The sequence below is a fragment of the Chiloscyllium plagiosum genome, unplaced genomic scaffold (assembly GCF_037043375.1).
Source record: "Chiloscyllium plagiosum isolate Xiang-an unplaced genomic scaffold, Cpla_swu_hap1 HiC_scaffold_15, whole genome shotgun sequence".
NCBI lineage: Eukaryota > Metazoa > Chordata > Chondrichthyes > Orectolobiformes > Hemiscylliidae > Chiloscyllium > Chiloscyllium plagiosum.
In genome coordinates, this window is record NW_028270153.1 from 36,743,143 (window position 1) to 36,760,806 (window position 17,664).

A 17,664-nucleotide genomic window follows, 5' to 3' on the forward strand; every position below is an offset into this window, starting at 1 on the left:
TATATAAGGATTTTAGGTGCCTTCTGAGCCAACTTGTTGTTTTGTTCACAGCAACCTTTTGGAATATAATGCATGGCCAATCAAATACATTAGTTTAAATAACTACCTTACACTAACAATGCAGATGAAAAAAAAGGATAGATCTGTACCATAAATTAATTTTATTTCTGTAGTAAAGTAACTTGTGTTTTCTTGCACTGAATTTGGTTTTAGTTTATATGATTTTAATATATAGTTAAAGGACAGTAGGATTCACAAGAACATCAAATTTAACTTCCCCTGAATCTATGCAGAGAAGGTTGTGCATTTGCATGTCCAGCATTAATAAAATTCCATTCAAGTATTGCTGAAAAAGACACACATTTTGTCAAAGCTTTTTATCTAGTACTCATCAGGACAATTCACAGGGAAAACCAAGGTTTTGACAGCATGAGAGGACAGCACTAATTGCTTGGCAAATGGACTATATTTGTTAGAGGTTTTGCCATGAAGAATGCACCAATTAACATTAGCTAATAGCTGCCAGGCTTTGTTTAAATTTTAAATCAGGCAGATTGACTGGTCAGGGCAATGCCTTAAATGAACCAGCAAGTGACTGTCAACTGTTTTATATAGTTGAAACGGCACAGTCCATGTGCATGTTCTTTCTGTTTGTAAACGGGGCCCTGTGTATTAACATATGTAGCCTCCATCGATATGTGTGCCATACTATGGTGCCAACTGATAATCCTAAATTAGTTGTCAGCGTAATTCTTCACATACAGATATGTTCTGAAGAAGGGTCACTGGACCCAAATTATTAATTCTACTTTCTCTCTCCAGATGCTGCCAGACCTGCTGAGTTTTTCTAGCCATTTCTGTTTTCATTTTTTGTTTCTTGTTTCCAGCATGCACAATTCTTTTGATTTTTCTTATCCAAAAATTATTGTCCTGACTGCAATTCATTTCTTAAGGCAATGCTCTGACCAGTCACAGTTAACTTGCCAAGTAACTAAAAATCACTTTTTAAAAATAGTAATTTCCACCCAAGTAACAATAATAACAGCTTGTGTTTATGTAACTCCTTTTTAATACATACTCATATCTCAAGGCACTTCAAAGGCCATAATCAACCAATGCCAAGAGCAAGAAGACATCTTTTTTTGTTGTGTTGCCATAGTCTTACCAGACCATAGAGGTGACTGAAGATGTCAATTTTTGAAAAGGATTTGAAAGATGGTGGAATGGCAAGAAGTGACAAGGAATGGAAAACTCTGGAGGCAATTTAGAGCTTTTGGGAGTTACAAAGATAGGAAAGACCTAGGAAAGGCTTTGGGTCACTCAGGGCCAATGTACACAGTGAGGAGTAATAGATGAGCAGTTATTGATGTGTTGTGGGCTACAAACAGAAAAAGATTAGGATGATGTACAGTTTGCATGGAGAATGGAAGGTCAACTGAGGAGTATATGAATAGGCAAATCCATTCAAATGTTTTAAGGTACAGTTGAGGGTTTCAGAAGTATATGGGACTGAGGCAGGCAATGTTACATAGACACTGGTCATTTCCATGGAAAATGTTTGAGATCAAGTTGGACACAGAAGTCATAAGGACCCAGCCAAAATCAATGGTTGGTAGTGGGTGGTATCAGTTTATGGAGTTTGCCAACACTTAGTAAAAATGTTGAAGGCGGTTAAATAACAACATTTAAAAGAAATCTGGATGGGTATATATTAGGAAGGATTTCGAGGGATAAGGACCAAATGCTGGCAAATGGAACAAGGTCAGATTGGGATGTCTGATCAGCATGGACGAGTTGAACCTGAAGGTTGATTTCCATGCTGTATGACTCTGACATAGTAAATTGTGACTCTTTAGGACTGGGTGTTGAACCAGCCATCTGACAACACAGACAAAAAGAGAAATTGAAAGAGATAATGGACAGTTATGCTCCATGTGGGAACTGATCCTGTATCTACGGGTTAAAAACAGAAAATTCTAGAGAAACTCAGCAAGTTAGCTTCGTATGGCTAGTTTACACCAACAGCATGGGTTCAATTCCTGCACTGACTGAGGTTACCATGAAAGTCCTGCCTTCTCAGCCTGGCCTATGCCTGAAGTGCAGTAACCCACAGATTCAGCTCACCACCAGTTGTTTCTGTCTCTCTCTCTCTCTCTCTCCCTCTCATGAGAGAATATCCCTACAGAGCTCCTGAATTTTTTTGCTTGATAATCAATTCGTACACAGGTTTCTGCAAAATTTCCAAGAAATTAAGATAAATAGTTAGCTGGTTGAAGGGAGGTATAATTACTAAGATATTCCTCTTTAACTTGGATGTGTCCTTCAACACATAAATAAAGCTTGATTTAATATTTTGTAGTACATACAAAGTGCAGAAGTTAGAATAAGAGTCCTTACAATGTAAAAGTCCACACCAACCCTACAAAGAGTAACCCACCCAGACCCTATATTTGCCTAATGCACCTAATGCACCCAGACCCTGTATGTGCCTAATACACATCCCTGAGCACTATGAGCAATTCAGCATGGCCAATTCATCTAAGCTGCACATTGTGGTTTGTGGGAGGAAACCCACACAGACACAGGGGGAATGTACAAGCTCCACACAGAAAGTCACCCAAGGTTGGGAACAAACCCAGGTCCCTGGCTCTGTGAGGCAGCAGTGTTAACCATAGAGCCACTATGCCACCCTAATGTTGAAATAACTGCACAGAGGCAACTATCCTGTTACCAACTCACCCCTTATTTAAATGTGCACAATACACTGGCTGTGGCCCTGAGTCAGTCCCTGAAGATTTAACCTTTTTATTTATCTTGCCAATTATGAACCTTTACATTCTTTATTACAGAAGGACCCTGCACATGCAGAGCTCCAATTCTCGTGATAACTCAGACTTAACACTTTTTTAACAAAACTGTCTCTGTTTGCTAAGTGTTCCAGAGAGGAGATAGACTATGCACATTGCATATTTAGTTCGACATCATCTGGAAGTATATTTCTACTGGCATCAAACTGAAGGTGAAGTTTGGCAGCCCCTGGAAGGGATCAGCATGCCTCATTCCATTGGAGTCAGATCCGAACCTGAACCTAGAACTGTAATGGGGAGGAAATTACACAATATCTGATCAACAGTGCAACACATTAATAATAAATCTGAAATCAATAAGAATCTTGGGTGACTGGAACACAAGCTGAACCGAGGAAGCAGTCGAGTCGGGTTATTTGTAAAGCTGTAGGTGCCGCTGTTTCCCCTCATTATCTGTAGATCATGATCTTCTTAATTCAGGAAGAATAGAAGGATGAAGGAACCTTCATAGAAACAGACTAGACTTGTTGATCTCCATTAAGCGACAGCAGAAATAAATCCACAAAACCGTTCACGGACCACGAAATTGTTTGGAACCTAGAGGGGGGGTGGGGGGAGATAAGGCGGCCTGGAGGATAAAGCCTGCAGCTCGAAGCTGTGCAAGAACCGGGCTGATATCAGCTTATTTTTGTTTGATGTTACGAAGCAGTTTCCATCCCTAAGCAGCCCATGTTAATCCAATAGGATCCTGTTCAAAACAGCAAGAGGTTTTACAAGGTTCGTAAAAGAAATGATTCTTACATCATCTCCGGCTAATTTTAGGTGATGGACTTAATATCTTTTTTAAACCCATCAAACGCTGAGATTATTACTGTAATCATCAGGGTAAGTAACAGATGTGGCTGTTTTAAAATACCGGCTCAATCCGCTCCGGTTAAAACGTTACCTTTTTAAAAAAATAATGTCACTGTAATAATAGAGGGCTCGTGTAGCTGACAATTGTCTTTTATTTTCTCCCCAAGGGAGTAGCGACACGCACAGCCACCCAGTTTGGTGCTGGGCTCAACGTGATTGCAAAGATAAACAATGTGCTGGTAGTTGGACATAAACAGACCGCTACTCTCTAATTCCATTGTCAGAAGAGACAGATAATTATCACGTTTTGGGAGGGGGACTCGGAGGGATTAATTCTTTTTTAGCAAATTGCGCCAAATTGCACTGCTGTTATCAATCAAACTGTACCATTAGAAACGATGGAGGAAATGTCTTGTGAACTGGGGGACATTAACACAGAGCAGGTTCTGACATACCGCGGTTCACCCGCCAGATAGCAATGGAGCCAGTTCAAGCAGAGGGCCGAGTATGTGGAAATGACCTGTTTAAAACTTTGCCGCCACCGATTCAATACCAACGTTAATGAACAAGCAGGATACAGAATATCAATTTAAAGGCACAATTTGAAAAGGACAGACGATGATGTCTTGCCGCAGTCCAACATGAGTGAGGTTGGGATTTATAAGTTGGCATTCAGGATCGAGCTTTGTTCGTTATTGTGTTTTCCAAACATCCGTCCGCATTGTCCGTTTTAAAATTACTCCCACCGAAAGAAAAACGGTTATTCGTCTTAATCCCGGGATAGCGCCGATATGAGCGGCAGGATGTGAAATCCGTTTTGGCAGAGGGGGCTAATGAGCGAGAATTCATTTTGCTCGGGGGCGGGGGGGAAGAATGGCCAAACTGGAGGAGTGGGGAAATATTTGGGGGGGGGGGGGGTGGGGGGAGCAAACCGTGTTAGCTCCTCATTCGGAAAATCCTTGGCGACCGGTCGCTGAATTTATTGTATTTTTGGCTTGTTCTCCCGGCAACTCGGGGGGGGGGTTCCAGTGATGCTAAGGGGACGGGGCGGGAAATAAAGCAATTCATTTCTTGCCCGGACCATGTTCACATGAGAAGTAGAGTTTACAGCATGAATTGTAGGAAATAAACTCACTCTGACCCACAATTGAAAGAAGGAAAAGTGTCTTCTCAAATTTTGACTCAATCCAAACTCTTCCCCTGGGTATGGGGCACTGGAATACTAAGTGTTGAGCCGGGGTTGGATAAAATGGTAGTAATTTAAAGGGAATATAGGGCAACATTTTAAGATGGGTGTTTTTTTTTGGCAATTGATACCAACTTCACTTTGATTTCTCAAGTGTTGGTCATTGTGCAGAAATGCCTCCAATTCATTGAGGAGCAGCGCGCTGGAAATATTGCGGCTCCTTCAAAGAGCTAGGGCTCGTTTAATTTTGATGTACGTGGACAGACTTCACTTTAAAATACGTTCACAACACTGGCGTGTAATTTCTCAGAGTTCTTAAATAGAATTTTTAACCATTTGAGGCATGCTGCTTACCGTCTAAGTAAAATAAAATGCGGCTTCGGATTTAGCAAAAAAAAATGCAGTAAAACAATCCCTTTATATTTAAAATATGGAGACGGTATCTTTGTCGAGGCACGTTGTGTAACCGGTGAATGTTGCAGTTTCATTGTGACAGGTACAGGCTGCTATTTGAATGAGGGCGAACACATACGGAATGCAAACCAAATAGCAGCAAACACGTCTGCTGAAGTTTAGAGTTCCCATCAATAAAGACACTGATTTTATTAGACTATAATTTTATGTAAAGGCAAGATCAGACGTAACTGCACCTGAAGCAGTTTGTTGACTTCAGGATGCAACTTTGCAGAGTCTGTGGAATAAAGCGATCGTTTTTTTCCCCCAAAACTGTTGGCATTCGTTGATGGGAGCAAGTTGAAGAGTTCTGGCTTCCTCCGGCAGTGTAATGTGATCCCCGCTAGGTAGCTGCTGCCCTCTAGAAGCTGCGTGCCTCTGCGCTGCAGTTCAGCTCCGGCATGTGGACAGCGCTCACTTGCCTCCTGCAGCAAGACGGCGCTGGCCATTGGGATCTCGCTTGCTCAGAAAAGCAATCTGTCCCCTGAGCAGATTAAATGAGCTATTTGTTTCACTGATTAATGGATAAAGCACCGCGCTCGCACTACCTGACACTGCGTTAGAGATGTGCTTGTTCCGTTTTGTAGGTCATTTTGATCTGAGGAACACTTTGAATCTCACCACCAAATACCCTTATTTTCCCCAGCTTCGAGAATGAACGCGAAAGCGGTCAGATGAAAATCCTGCAGGAAGTGAGTGTGATTTATTAAATCCATCCTTACTGACGAAAACTGGGAAAATGCCCGCGGGAATAAACAGAGGGGAATCTCGGTCGACCAGCTCCCTGCCTCCAGATCCCATGGAGATCATCAGGAGCAAGGCTTGTTCCAGAAGAGTCAAGCTCAATGTTGGGGGACTTGCACATGAAGTACTTTGGAGAACTTTGGACCGGTTACCCCGGACTCGACTGGGCAAGCTTCGAGATTGCAATACTCATGAGTCCCTTATGGAGAGCTGTGATGATTACAATTTGGAGGGAAACGAATACTTTTTTGACCGTCACCCCGGAGCTTTTACATCTATTTTGAATTTTTATCGCACGGGCAAGTTGCATATGATGGAAGAGATGTGCGCGCTGTCCTTCAGTCAGGAGCTTGACTACTGGGGAATAGACGAGATCTATCTGGAGTCCTGCTGTCAGGCCAGGTATCATCAGAAAAAGGAGCAAATGAACGAGGAACTGAAACGAGAAGCTGAAACAATGAGGGATAGAGAGGGAGAAGAGTTTGATAACACCTTTTGTGCAGAGAAAAGGAAGAAATTATGGGACCTTTTAGAGAAACCCAGTTCCTCGGTGGCTGCCAAGGTAATCACCATATGGTAAATTTAGTGAAAGCTGTTCATTTAAAAATAAATATTGCATTCAGTTTTAACACATTGAATTCACAGTATAAGGAACTGTATTGCAGGATGCCGTTTGAGGCAAAATGATAATTAGAGTAAATCTAAATGGACAGATAGTTCATCCTACATAATCTATAATAGATAGATTTGTGCTGTGAACTATAAATCATTATTCCCAAAGCAATAAGAAGTGAGGTAAACATAAGAGCCATCCCAACATTTAAAATATGCAGCCCATTTTAAAATCAATGTAGCTAGTTGTTTTGCAGGATTCAGTCAGGCTTCTAGACTGCACTTCTCTGGTTAAACAATCGTTAGTATCTTGTCTTCTTCATGCATGCTCTTGCACATTACAGTAACTTGCATTTTTTAAGAGAAAAACAAGCTTATATGGCATAACACACAATACTTGGTTTATGCTTTGCACATTTAATGGTATATTTAATTATTTTATTTAAGAAACTGTGCTTGAAATTACTTCATAAAGTGCTTTTCATTCTGATGAGCTGGGTATTTCAACAGGAGTACTTTCATTACCCTTTATGATGGGACTGAGATTGAGTTGGTGTAATCTTGTTTGGAGACTTCCTATTTGAAAGGATTTTCTAGCATTCTGATAATATTTTGAGAAGAGCTTTGAACTTGTGCAGGAATAGCAGTACCTGATTTATTCTTGACATCTGTTTTAACATTTACATATATTGATATTTTCTTTTCCATTTAGCATTTAATATATTGTAGTGAGATGACTGAATAACTGAGTGAGGACCCAACAGAATTGGTACTAGAGATGGCAAACAAAACTTATGAAAATATATGATGGTGGTCACATTGGGCTTTACTACTTACAACTTTACTATGAGCAAAAGCTAATCCACTACAGAGGATAACCAGAGACCAGTGAATCATTAGGGTGTTCACTGTACTGTCCAAGAATAAGTTATTAACTTAAGTACATAAATTCAATCTAGTGACTTGTTTGAACAAACATTTCTATTCTATGTCCAGTCTATAACTTCAAAACTCAAACATACATAATGTGAAAACATTTGAAAGTTTGCATTTTTTTAACATCAAATATATCTCCTGGTCAGGTGCCAGTTAAACCTGCTGATAGATTTGAAGAGTTTAGAGTGCATGGCTATTAGCATTTTGTAAATTAGGTTGCAACACCACAAGTTAATGTCTTTTGAAATAAATCAAGTAACCAACCAATAACAGGATCACGATGCAGTGTGAAATATAATTAATAAGGAAACATATTATTTACCCTCTCACCCATTTAATCAATGACAGTTTATGCAGTCAGGAGGGCCGCATTCAGTTTTGATCATGACATTAAGAATCTAAGATAGTACAGAATGCAAAAAATATCCATTAGTTCATCAAAACTGTTTGCCCCATGGTGGCACAGTGGTTAGCACTGCTGCCTCACAGCGCCAGAGACCCAGGTTCAATTCCTGCCATCAGGCGACTGACTGTGTGGAGTTTGCACATTCTCCCCGTGTCTGCGTGGGTTTCCTTTGGGTGCTCCGGTTTCCTCACACAGTCCAAAGATGTGCAGGTCAGGTCAATTGCCCATGCTAAATTGCCCGTAGTGTTAGGTGAAGGGGTAAATGTAGGGGTATGGGTGGGTTGCGCTTCGGCAGGTCGGTGTGGACTTGTTGGACCGAAGGGCCTGTTTCCACACTGTAACTAATCCAATCAGGTATGAATTGCCCTTTCTTGGACTCAATTCATTGCATCTAGTTTACTGATAAAATTTCTGAAGGAAACCTTCAGGAACCCCCAAATAACAAATTGGAGGATCTAGGAGATGGTCTGGAGTTCCAATCTGTTATCTTAACATTGACAGATTTATTTTACCTTGTATGGTAATTTGTCAAGTCCAGCGCAACACTGGGACCATAGTGTTAGCATTGAGCAAAGTTAAATCAGACAGATGAAAAAATGGTTCATAAAGAGCTCCAGTTCACTTCAACCAGATGGTACTTGTCTAAGAGCTTAATTAACATGAAGCAATATTAAGTTATGCAAAATTACTGGTGTGAAACAGACTTGCTAGTCTAACAGTTGAAAGTGTCATCTCTTATCACCAGTTTTCAAAGCACAAAACCATTCCATGAGAAGTTATATGTTTTACTACATCTTATATTTTCAATAGGACAAATTGTGCAAATTACTGCATATGCAGAAATATTTTATAACCAACTTGGGCAGTTTGATTACTCCTATGAGCAATTTTATGAATATATTAATATTTGACTATTTGACATTTTAATTAATATTTTAATCTGTTGGTGCCTGTCAACAAGTTTGTTGCTGGGCTGCTTATGTGTACAGGGTTATCCTCTGTCTGCCAGTTTAGCTGCTTCTTCCTAACTTCCTTTATATTCTTATATGACACCTTCTTTATTGAGTCACTTTGAAAATGGCAATTTATTTTTCATTAGGAATTCTAAGTTTATCATATATATACTTTATGGAATCATGTTTAGCTCACAGCTGAACAAATAATGCACCCAATTGCTCTCTGTAAATTGGAGCAAACAGAATGATAGCAGAACATATCTCTGTAACAGTATTATGCACTGAACATTCAGTGTCAATAAAGACATAGCAGAATTACAGAATTGTAACAGTGCAAGAGAGTGTCATCTGTGTCTGCATCAGCTCTCCAAATGAGCATTATGATAACAAACTTAATGACATTATATTTAGATATTCTTAAAGAAAAGATACCATGAGTAGCAGGGTGATGCATTTATATCTGATAGATTTCTGCAGAAAGGCTTCATATGCCTGCGATTTATTACATGTTCCAAAGGTCATGTTTGCCAAATAAATGTCTAGCTCTGATTTATACTTGAGATAAATTGATGTTCATCCTCTGTAGCTTTATCTTCCAGAATACAAAGTTCTACAAAGTAAATTTCATTGCTTTCCTATACTCTTGATCAGATTAGTCCCTGCTGTATCGGTCAATGTTCCATGTATTTTCCTGATTCCCTTTAGTTTTAAATTAAGTTTTGATAAATAATTACAATATAAACTAATAAAATCAATTCGAAATTCATAGTATCTATTTACTGCCAACTCTGAAATGTGTAAAAGCTCGTAATAAATTATCTAAGACGAGTTGGTTTGATTTATTAATGCAGATTTAAATGCCAAACTCTAAAAGTTTAAACTGCAAAAGTTTAAACATAGCTTCAGCAACACAAACACTAAATCTGAAAGCTTTTAAAGCCCTGGTCAATACAGACAATGACTCCCACAGAAGCACATTAAGTTGTTGTATGGCAAATATTTTCGAATAAATTTTGACGTTTATCAAATGTTGTAAAATAAATTTTGTAAGAAAGTACAATATTGTGGACTACATTAGAACTCAAGAAAGAGGCTCAATTAAAACTCCAATTAGTTAATCCTGAGCTGATTGAAGAGGCACTTTGTAGTGCATGATGCTTAACTGCCAGGAAATGGGGAAATTAAAAAGGAGAGTTATGGTAGTAGCTTGGGCACCTATTACTTCTTCAGATGACTAGCTGTGGGGTCACTGATGGTCTTTGGAAGTATGGTCTTTTGCCACATTTTGCAGCAGAAGAGTGATAAACAACAGTCTTCAAAGTGGAATCATAAAAATTAACATGGATGACTAACATGGTGTTTGCAATGATATCTTGGCATTGTAAAGAGTGAATATATAATAATGTCCCTAATTTTTGTTGGCAATATGCCTCATTTATTTGAGCTAATATTCCACAAATTTTCCTGATTCTTTGCTAATTAGATTTTGACAGAAAATAATTACAATATAAATTGAATCATAGTAACTAATTGTGTATTGTAAAATGTAAAATGTATAATAGCTCCAAACTAGTTATAGTGTGGAGAAAACATATAGTATATCAAAAAAACTTAAATGATTTACAAGTAGGATAGCTAAACCAATAGATTACACTGTAGATTTATAAGTCTATAATTGAAAGGTTCCATCAAAATACTGTTACGTTTCAGTTGCCTATCCTAGCCAACATTTTTCCTTCGGCCGGAATCATGTAAAATGAATTAACTGATCATGCCTCTCAGTGCTGTTCATCAAGTCGCATTTTGTTCAAATTGGCTCCCATCATTGAATTACAACAATGGTAACGCATTAAAAATAGTCTGCATGAAATGCATTGTAATATTTTTCAGATATGATTAGACTTTTATATGTGCAGATAATTCAAATTATTTATTATATCTCTTTGTGATTACTGATGTGTGGCATACAGAACCTTTGCCTCATTCTGTGTATTTTATGTTTAATGATTACAGTACTGTTCAGATTGGTAGCAGGCTAGGTTTCTGCTAATATCCTAGTGAGTTATCCTGATTTCTACTACTCGATGCAGAGCTACATCCTGGTTGAGTTCCACAAATTGTTAGGTGATGGATCATACACATTTCTCAAGAGAAATAAATAATGGTTGTTATTGTTGTCAGCATTTCATAATTTGTTTTACTGTACTTATGTGGTGCAGTACTAATAAAAATAGGATATAGTATACTGAATCTTTGAGACTTTTATACAAATCATTAAATAAGATAAATTAGCATTGAGTGATTGAAGGTGAAAATCATTTAATTTATATTCATACTTTACATAAAAATGTTTAAAAGAAATTGGCATGTTATAATGTTTGCATTCTATTTCATAAACTGATTTAATTTGTACAAGAGCACAATGCTAAATCTGAAACAAAATCAAAAAGTGCTAGAAATGCTTAGCACGTCAGGCATCATCTGTAGAGAGAAAAACAAAGCTAATGGTTTGCATATTATATACCCTCACCAGGAATGCTTTTAGTAGATGGAAATATAATATCTGTGTGATGGTGAGTCCATCACCCTATCCACCCTGAATGGCATCCTCTAATACAAAGGGAGATTGGTGCTGAAATTGGCAGCTGCTTTCTCATTGTAAATACATAATCATATTGCTCATCCAAAATATTGTTGCTTTGGCCAGGCCATTTTTCTTTTAAACAAGGTATAAAAGGGAGGGTACTATCTTCAGGGGGTGTCGACACTTTACACATTGGCAACACTCCTCCCCTGAAAATAGAAACCATCATTTCGTTCCCAACCACCTGCTCTAAAAAAATCCACCAACCCCTCTCATTCACAACCAAATCCCAGGGCTTGCCTCTTTCCACAGTACATGCTTTCCTCTTCATTGGCCTGCTTACAGTACTGGTAGCGCCAACTACTGAGGTCAGGGCTCTACCAATACTGCTGGAGCTGGTCAATCAGATTGGGCAGTAGTATTTGACGGTGGGACTTCCTTTCCAGTGAGGCTGTTAGACCCATAGTTTGGCAAATTGACCTACTGCCAGCATGTTAAGGCTGTGGAATAGACTTCTTTCTCATCCATAATCTAATGACTTATTTTCCTATTGAGAGGTTATGACAAATCTGCAACTTCCCTCCTACTCCCTTAGTTTTCTTCCCAATGTTCCAAATTGACTTTTCATCACAACTCAGAAAAGACAGAATGCGTACATTTTGCACAAGGCCGAGAGAAGAAGGAGAGAACTTTTGAGAATTCCTATTATAGGATGGAAAATGGGATAAATTAAATGTCAACAGGATTGATGGCTCAAGGCAAAAGGATATGTTAAGGAGAAATGGACTTACAAAAGATGGATCCCAGAAGGTATTAGTGGGAATAGTGGAGTCAAGACAAATCTGAGGAAATGGGCCACAGAGGTCATGACCTGAAATTGATGAGTTGAACGCTGTGAATACCAGAAGGCTGGAAAATGACAATCTGAAAGATGAGGTGCTGTTGCTCAAGCTTACATTTCATTTGAACAGGCCAAGGACAGACAAGATAGATTGAAAGTGAGGCAGCAAATTACTGTGAAAGAGACTGTCACTTTTGCAAACTATGTAGAGATGTTCTACAAAACAGTGATGCAGTTTACACTTAACCTGTGCAATATAGGAGGATATCACATCAGGAATAAAAAAAAACTTTGTACTTGAAAGAAATGAAAATACATTGCTGTTTCCTTTGGAAGAAGTGTTTGGCACCCTGGATAATAGAGAGGGGGGGAAAGGATTGTTGTGCATTTTCAGCCTTAGAATGGTAAGATATTGTAGGAAGTAGAGTGATTGTTGAGGGTGGTTTGGGGAGTGAACTAGGGCAAGCTATTCCAGACTGTGGGTTAAGCCACCTGATGTGGTCGCAGGCTCACAGTTTGGCTCAGAAGATCATTGTCCTTCCAGCAGCAATGGCAATTGCACAGGGGGAATGATCTAATCCAGAGACTCTAGCAGGACAGCCCTGGACCACTGGAGCAATGCCATTAAATGGCATGGGACAGACTGTGAGCCCTAAGTGTACTTCAATGTTAGAAAACTTTTCTAGTGGTGAATTAAAGTGGGCGCAGAATGTTTGTGTACTGACTTGGCACACGCAACTGACTGGCAGACTGTGGGAAAATTCAGGAGACTGCAACCTTTACAATGCTTTTGTTAATGTCTGTCTGTTGTGCAGGCTCCTCATGTCTGAATAGCAACTTTGCTTCACAGGTACCAGCAATTAGACTAAAGGGGAAGGAAGGGAGAGGAACAATATCCCCCACACAGTTAAGTAAAGGCACTTGTTTAAGTGGATGGGTTTTCCTGCAGGAGCTTTTTTTTCCCCGAAAAGTTCAAAAGAAGTGTTGCCAAAGTGGAATGTTCCTTGTATTTATCTTACCTGAGTAATGTCTAACACTGATTGATGAACCAGAGGAGTCTCAGTGTGCATTCTCTTTTACCAGCATGCTGGTGATCCTATTTGGAGTTGCAGTAGATTTGCAAAGCTGCAACTGACCTATATTCTATGTTATTAGTCTGACTTAGCTATTAGTTCATTTAAAACTGATAACTGTGTAAGGAAAAGCATTGTTTTTCAATTCCAGGAGAAATGACCTTGATTAAACAGTACTTTTGTATCATTTCAATACATAGTTTGCAGAGTTATACAACTTTTCCAATGATATGTCATTTATAGATAGATAGATAAATTCCCTACAGTGTGGAAACAAGCCCTTCAGCCCAACAAGTCCACACTGACCCTCCGAAGAGCAGCCCACCCAGACCCATTCCCCTACAGTGAAGTTCCCTGTGAAACTACCATTTATAGTGATTGTGATTATTAATAATGCAACTTGTGGAAAGATACATTCTCAGTTAACCCTTGGTTGTAAACTGAATGATAATTCCATCTCACGTTTTAAAATCACACAAACCAGCTTTGTCATTTGTTTTTGTATTTCATAAACATTTGTTAAATTTAGTTTTTATTGCTGTAACAACCTAATTGCCTTGGAACAGTGAAGTCTAATGTGGAACATTCTGAGAGACAGTTGGGCAGCAGTCAATGGAATAAAACTGGTGACTTTACTGTCTAGTCAGACTAGGAAGTGTCTTCTCTTTACATTACTTTTTATTAATCATTTATGATAATGATGAAACTAATGACAGTATTTGGTATGAATGTCCAAACTCTTCCACAGTAACTTTCTTACTGCCAGCAATACCATGGTTGCTTGAATCATAAGCCACTTAACACGGGCAGAACTTAAAATCAATTACAGTGAATATGATTTTGCTTTAAAAAGTGAAGCAATTATATAACACATGAATGAACACAGTTCTGGTTTCAATTTTTGCCTCCTTGTTTAAGGAGGAATGAAAACGTATTGGAGGTGCATCAGAGAAGGTTTTCGAGATTGATGCCTAGAATGAGAGGGTTGTCTATGAGCAAAGGTTGGACAGGCTGGACTCATGTCTATTGGAGTTTAGAATGGTAAGGGGTGACCTCATTGAAGTTCATAAGATCTTGAATAGTCTTGACAATGTGCAGATGGAAATGCTGTTTCCTCTTATGGACAAGTCTAGAATTAGGGGATATGTTTAAAAACTAGGGATTTCCCTTTTAGGACAGAGATTTGAATTGTATACCTCAGAAGGCAGTTGAAGCGGGATTATTGAATACTTTTAAAGCAGAGGTAGAGTCTTGTCAGTTAAGGAATCAAAGGTCTTTGCAGGTAAGTGGGAATGTAGTATTTGATACACAAACTGATCAACTATGATTTTATTAAATTGCGGAGCAGCTCAAGCAGCTGAATGGTTTACATCTGCTCCTAGTTTATATGCCAAACTATATTTATATAGTTTGAATGTAGCAATTGTTTTAATTTATTTAGAGCTTTATTTAGTAGCAAGCAGCTAGAAGCTTGTTTTAGTACAGATTTTAATGATGCAAAATGTAAAACATTGCAGATCCTTTTTGAAAGAGTGTGGAAACTGTTTTCTCTGCTATGCTTTAGACTGCAGACTTTGAATTGTCTGGTAAAACCTTTGGAATGATTAGGTGGAGGCAAGGAAAGCTATTACAAGTGTGAGGTGATGCATTTTGGGAGGTCAAATGCAAAAGAAAAGCATACACTAAATGGCCAGATCCTTAGGAGCATTGATATATGGAGCAATCTTGGGGTCCAAGTCCATAGCTCCTCGAAAGTGGCAACACAAGGGGATAAGATAGCAAAGAAGGCATATGGCCTTCATTGGTTTGGCATTGCGAAATAGAATTGGCAATTCATGTTACAGCTGTATAGGACTTTGGTCAGACTATTTTTGGAGTACTGTGTACATTCTGCAGGCAACGCGATAAGAAGGAAATGCAGGCTTTGGAGATGATGCAGTAGAGATTTACTAGGATGTTGCTTAGATTGGAGTGTGTTAGCAATAAAGAGAGGTTGGACAAATTTGGATTGTTTTCCCGAGAGTGTTAGAGGCTGGGGGACAACCTTAGAAGTGTATAAAATTATGAGACACATGGACAGGGTTAATTGGATTCTCTTTCCCAGAGGGGAAATGTCAAATACTAGGGGATGTAGGTTTAAGTTCAGAGGGGAAAGTTTAAAGGAGATGTACGAGGAAATTGTTTTACACAGAGGGTAATAGGTATCTGGTCCATGCTGAGATAGGAGGTGGTAGAAGCAGATATGGTAGCAAATTTAAAGAGACTTTTAGGTTCACAGAGGAAGAGGCAGAGAACAGAGTGATATGGAATGTGTGCAGGCAGATAGAATTAATTTAGAATAACATCATGGTCAGCATGGACATAGTGGACTGAAGGAGTTGTTCCTATGCTGTCCTGTTCTATTTTCTATTGACTATAGTAACGAGCCAGTTTTCTCCACTGTTGAAGATACAAACTCTGTAGGTGAGGGTAACTTTTTGATATCAAATCCAAATTCTTCTTATGAATTGTACAGCATCATCCATCAGGGATATTTAACTTCAGGGTTACTGTATAATTGAGTTCTTCTCTGACATTTGCACACATGTACTTCTCAACCAAGCTACTAGCTAACCTTTGGTTTGAGTACTGACAAAATTTTGCCTCTCTGTAAGCCAGAAGTCTAAGGGCCATTGTGCTGCTTCTAACTTTCTCAGTTGAGATTAATTTGTTTAGCAAAGACTAGCATCAAACTTGGAACCTTCCGAATGCTGAATAATTTTGGTGTTGTCTTTGGTGTGGATGAGCAGAGGGATCTTGGTGTCCATGTACACAGATCTCTGAAAGTTGCCACCCAGGTAAATAGTGCGGTGAGGAAGGCATATGGCGTACTGGCTTTTATTGGTAGAGGAATTGAGTTCCGGAGTCCTGAGGTCATGATGCAGTTGTATAAGACTCTGGTACGGCCGCATCTGGAATATTGTGTGCAGTTTTGGTCGCCATACTATAGGAAGGATGTGGAGGCATTGGAACGGGTGCAGAGGAGGTTTACCAGGATGTTGCCTGGTATGGAAGGAAAATCGTATGAGGAAAGACTGAGGCACTTGGGGCTGTTTTCACTAGAGAAAAGAAGGTTTAGGGGTGACTTGATTGAGGTGTACAAGATGATTAGGGGGTTAGATAGGGTCGACAGTATGAACCTTTTCCCGCGTATTGAGTCGGGTATTACAAGGGGGCATAGCTTTAAATTAAGGGGGGGTAGATATAGGACTGATGTTAGGGGTAGGTTCTTCACTCAGCGAGTCGTTAGTTCATGGAATGCCCTGCCAGTAACAGTGGTGGACTCTCCCTCTTTATGGGCATTTAAGAGGGCATTGGATAGGTATATGGAGGATAGTGGGTTAGTGTAGTTTAGGTGGGCTTGGATCGGCGCAACATCGAGGGCCCAAGGGCCTGTACTGCGCTGTATTGTTCTATGTTCTATGTTCTATGTAAAGCTAGCTAGTGATTTTTAATTAAATCCATCAAAATCTACATTTACCTCATTCTAGCTAATTTTAGCGGCATGTCGATGCTTGGAAACGCTTTTCTGGTTGACAGCAACCTTATTCACTCACAGTTCTTTATAATTCCATATTGCTTAGTGACTATTTATTTGTGTTATTTTTAGACCCAGATGTTGTTACACCAAGTACTGACCCTATGAAAGGCTTATTGCTTAAAAAAAAAATCAATTATAAAGAGAAGACATTAAGCTAGACAAATTGTTTTTGTAAAGTAAGTATATAAGCTGGTTGATCAATGTGGCTTTTCTGATTAAATAATATGAAGGCACTCTATATTTCTGATTTCATTTATTCCATGTTTGCATGTTTTCTTTATTTGCTGTGTATGATACTATATATGGATCATATTCGTGACTGAAAACCTTTAACTGATTACAAACCTGTACCATCAGAGCATAAGTAATTTGAACAAGCATTATCAGGAAGAGCTGTCTGAACCTGATTGCCCCTAATAAATCCAGGTGCAAAAGGACAACAGCTAACTTTCACCAGGGTACACATTGAATGAAATGACAATTTGAGAACAGAAACCTTATTCGGGTATGATTAGTTACTCAAGTGTGTTTGATGCTATTATATAAGGCAAAAATGTGTACTGCAGATGCTGGGGATATTAGAGTGGTGCTGGAAAAGCACAGCAGGTCAGGCAGCATTGGAGGAGCAGGA

The 17,664-nt window shown here is 39.0% G+C and overlaps 1 protein-coding gene across 3 annotated transcripts in view; it reads left to right on the top strand.

Annotated features, from left to right (window-relative positions):
* Window positions 1–2,479: 2,479 nt before the first annotated feature.
* Window positions 2,480–17,664, top strand: part of kcnb1 (potassium voltage-gated channel, Shab-related subfamily, member 1) — a 362,434-nt gene continuing 347,249 nt past the window's right edge. Inside the window, exons 1-2 of one of the 3 annotated variants that reach the window (XM_043710367.2) lie at window positions 2,480–3,692; window positions 5,948–6,607. In XM_043710367.2, the coding sequence (XP_043566302.1) occupies window positions 6,041–6,607 (567 nt within the window). In that variant the 5' untranslated portion in view covers window positions 2,480–3,692; window positions 5,948–6,040. Of the gene's footprint in view, window positions 3,693–3,752; window positions 4,313–5,947; window positions 6,608–17,664 lie in introns of those variants that run through there. The other 2 variants (XM_043710368.2, XM_043710369.2) reach the window with 2 other exon arrangements.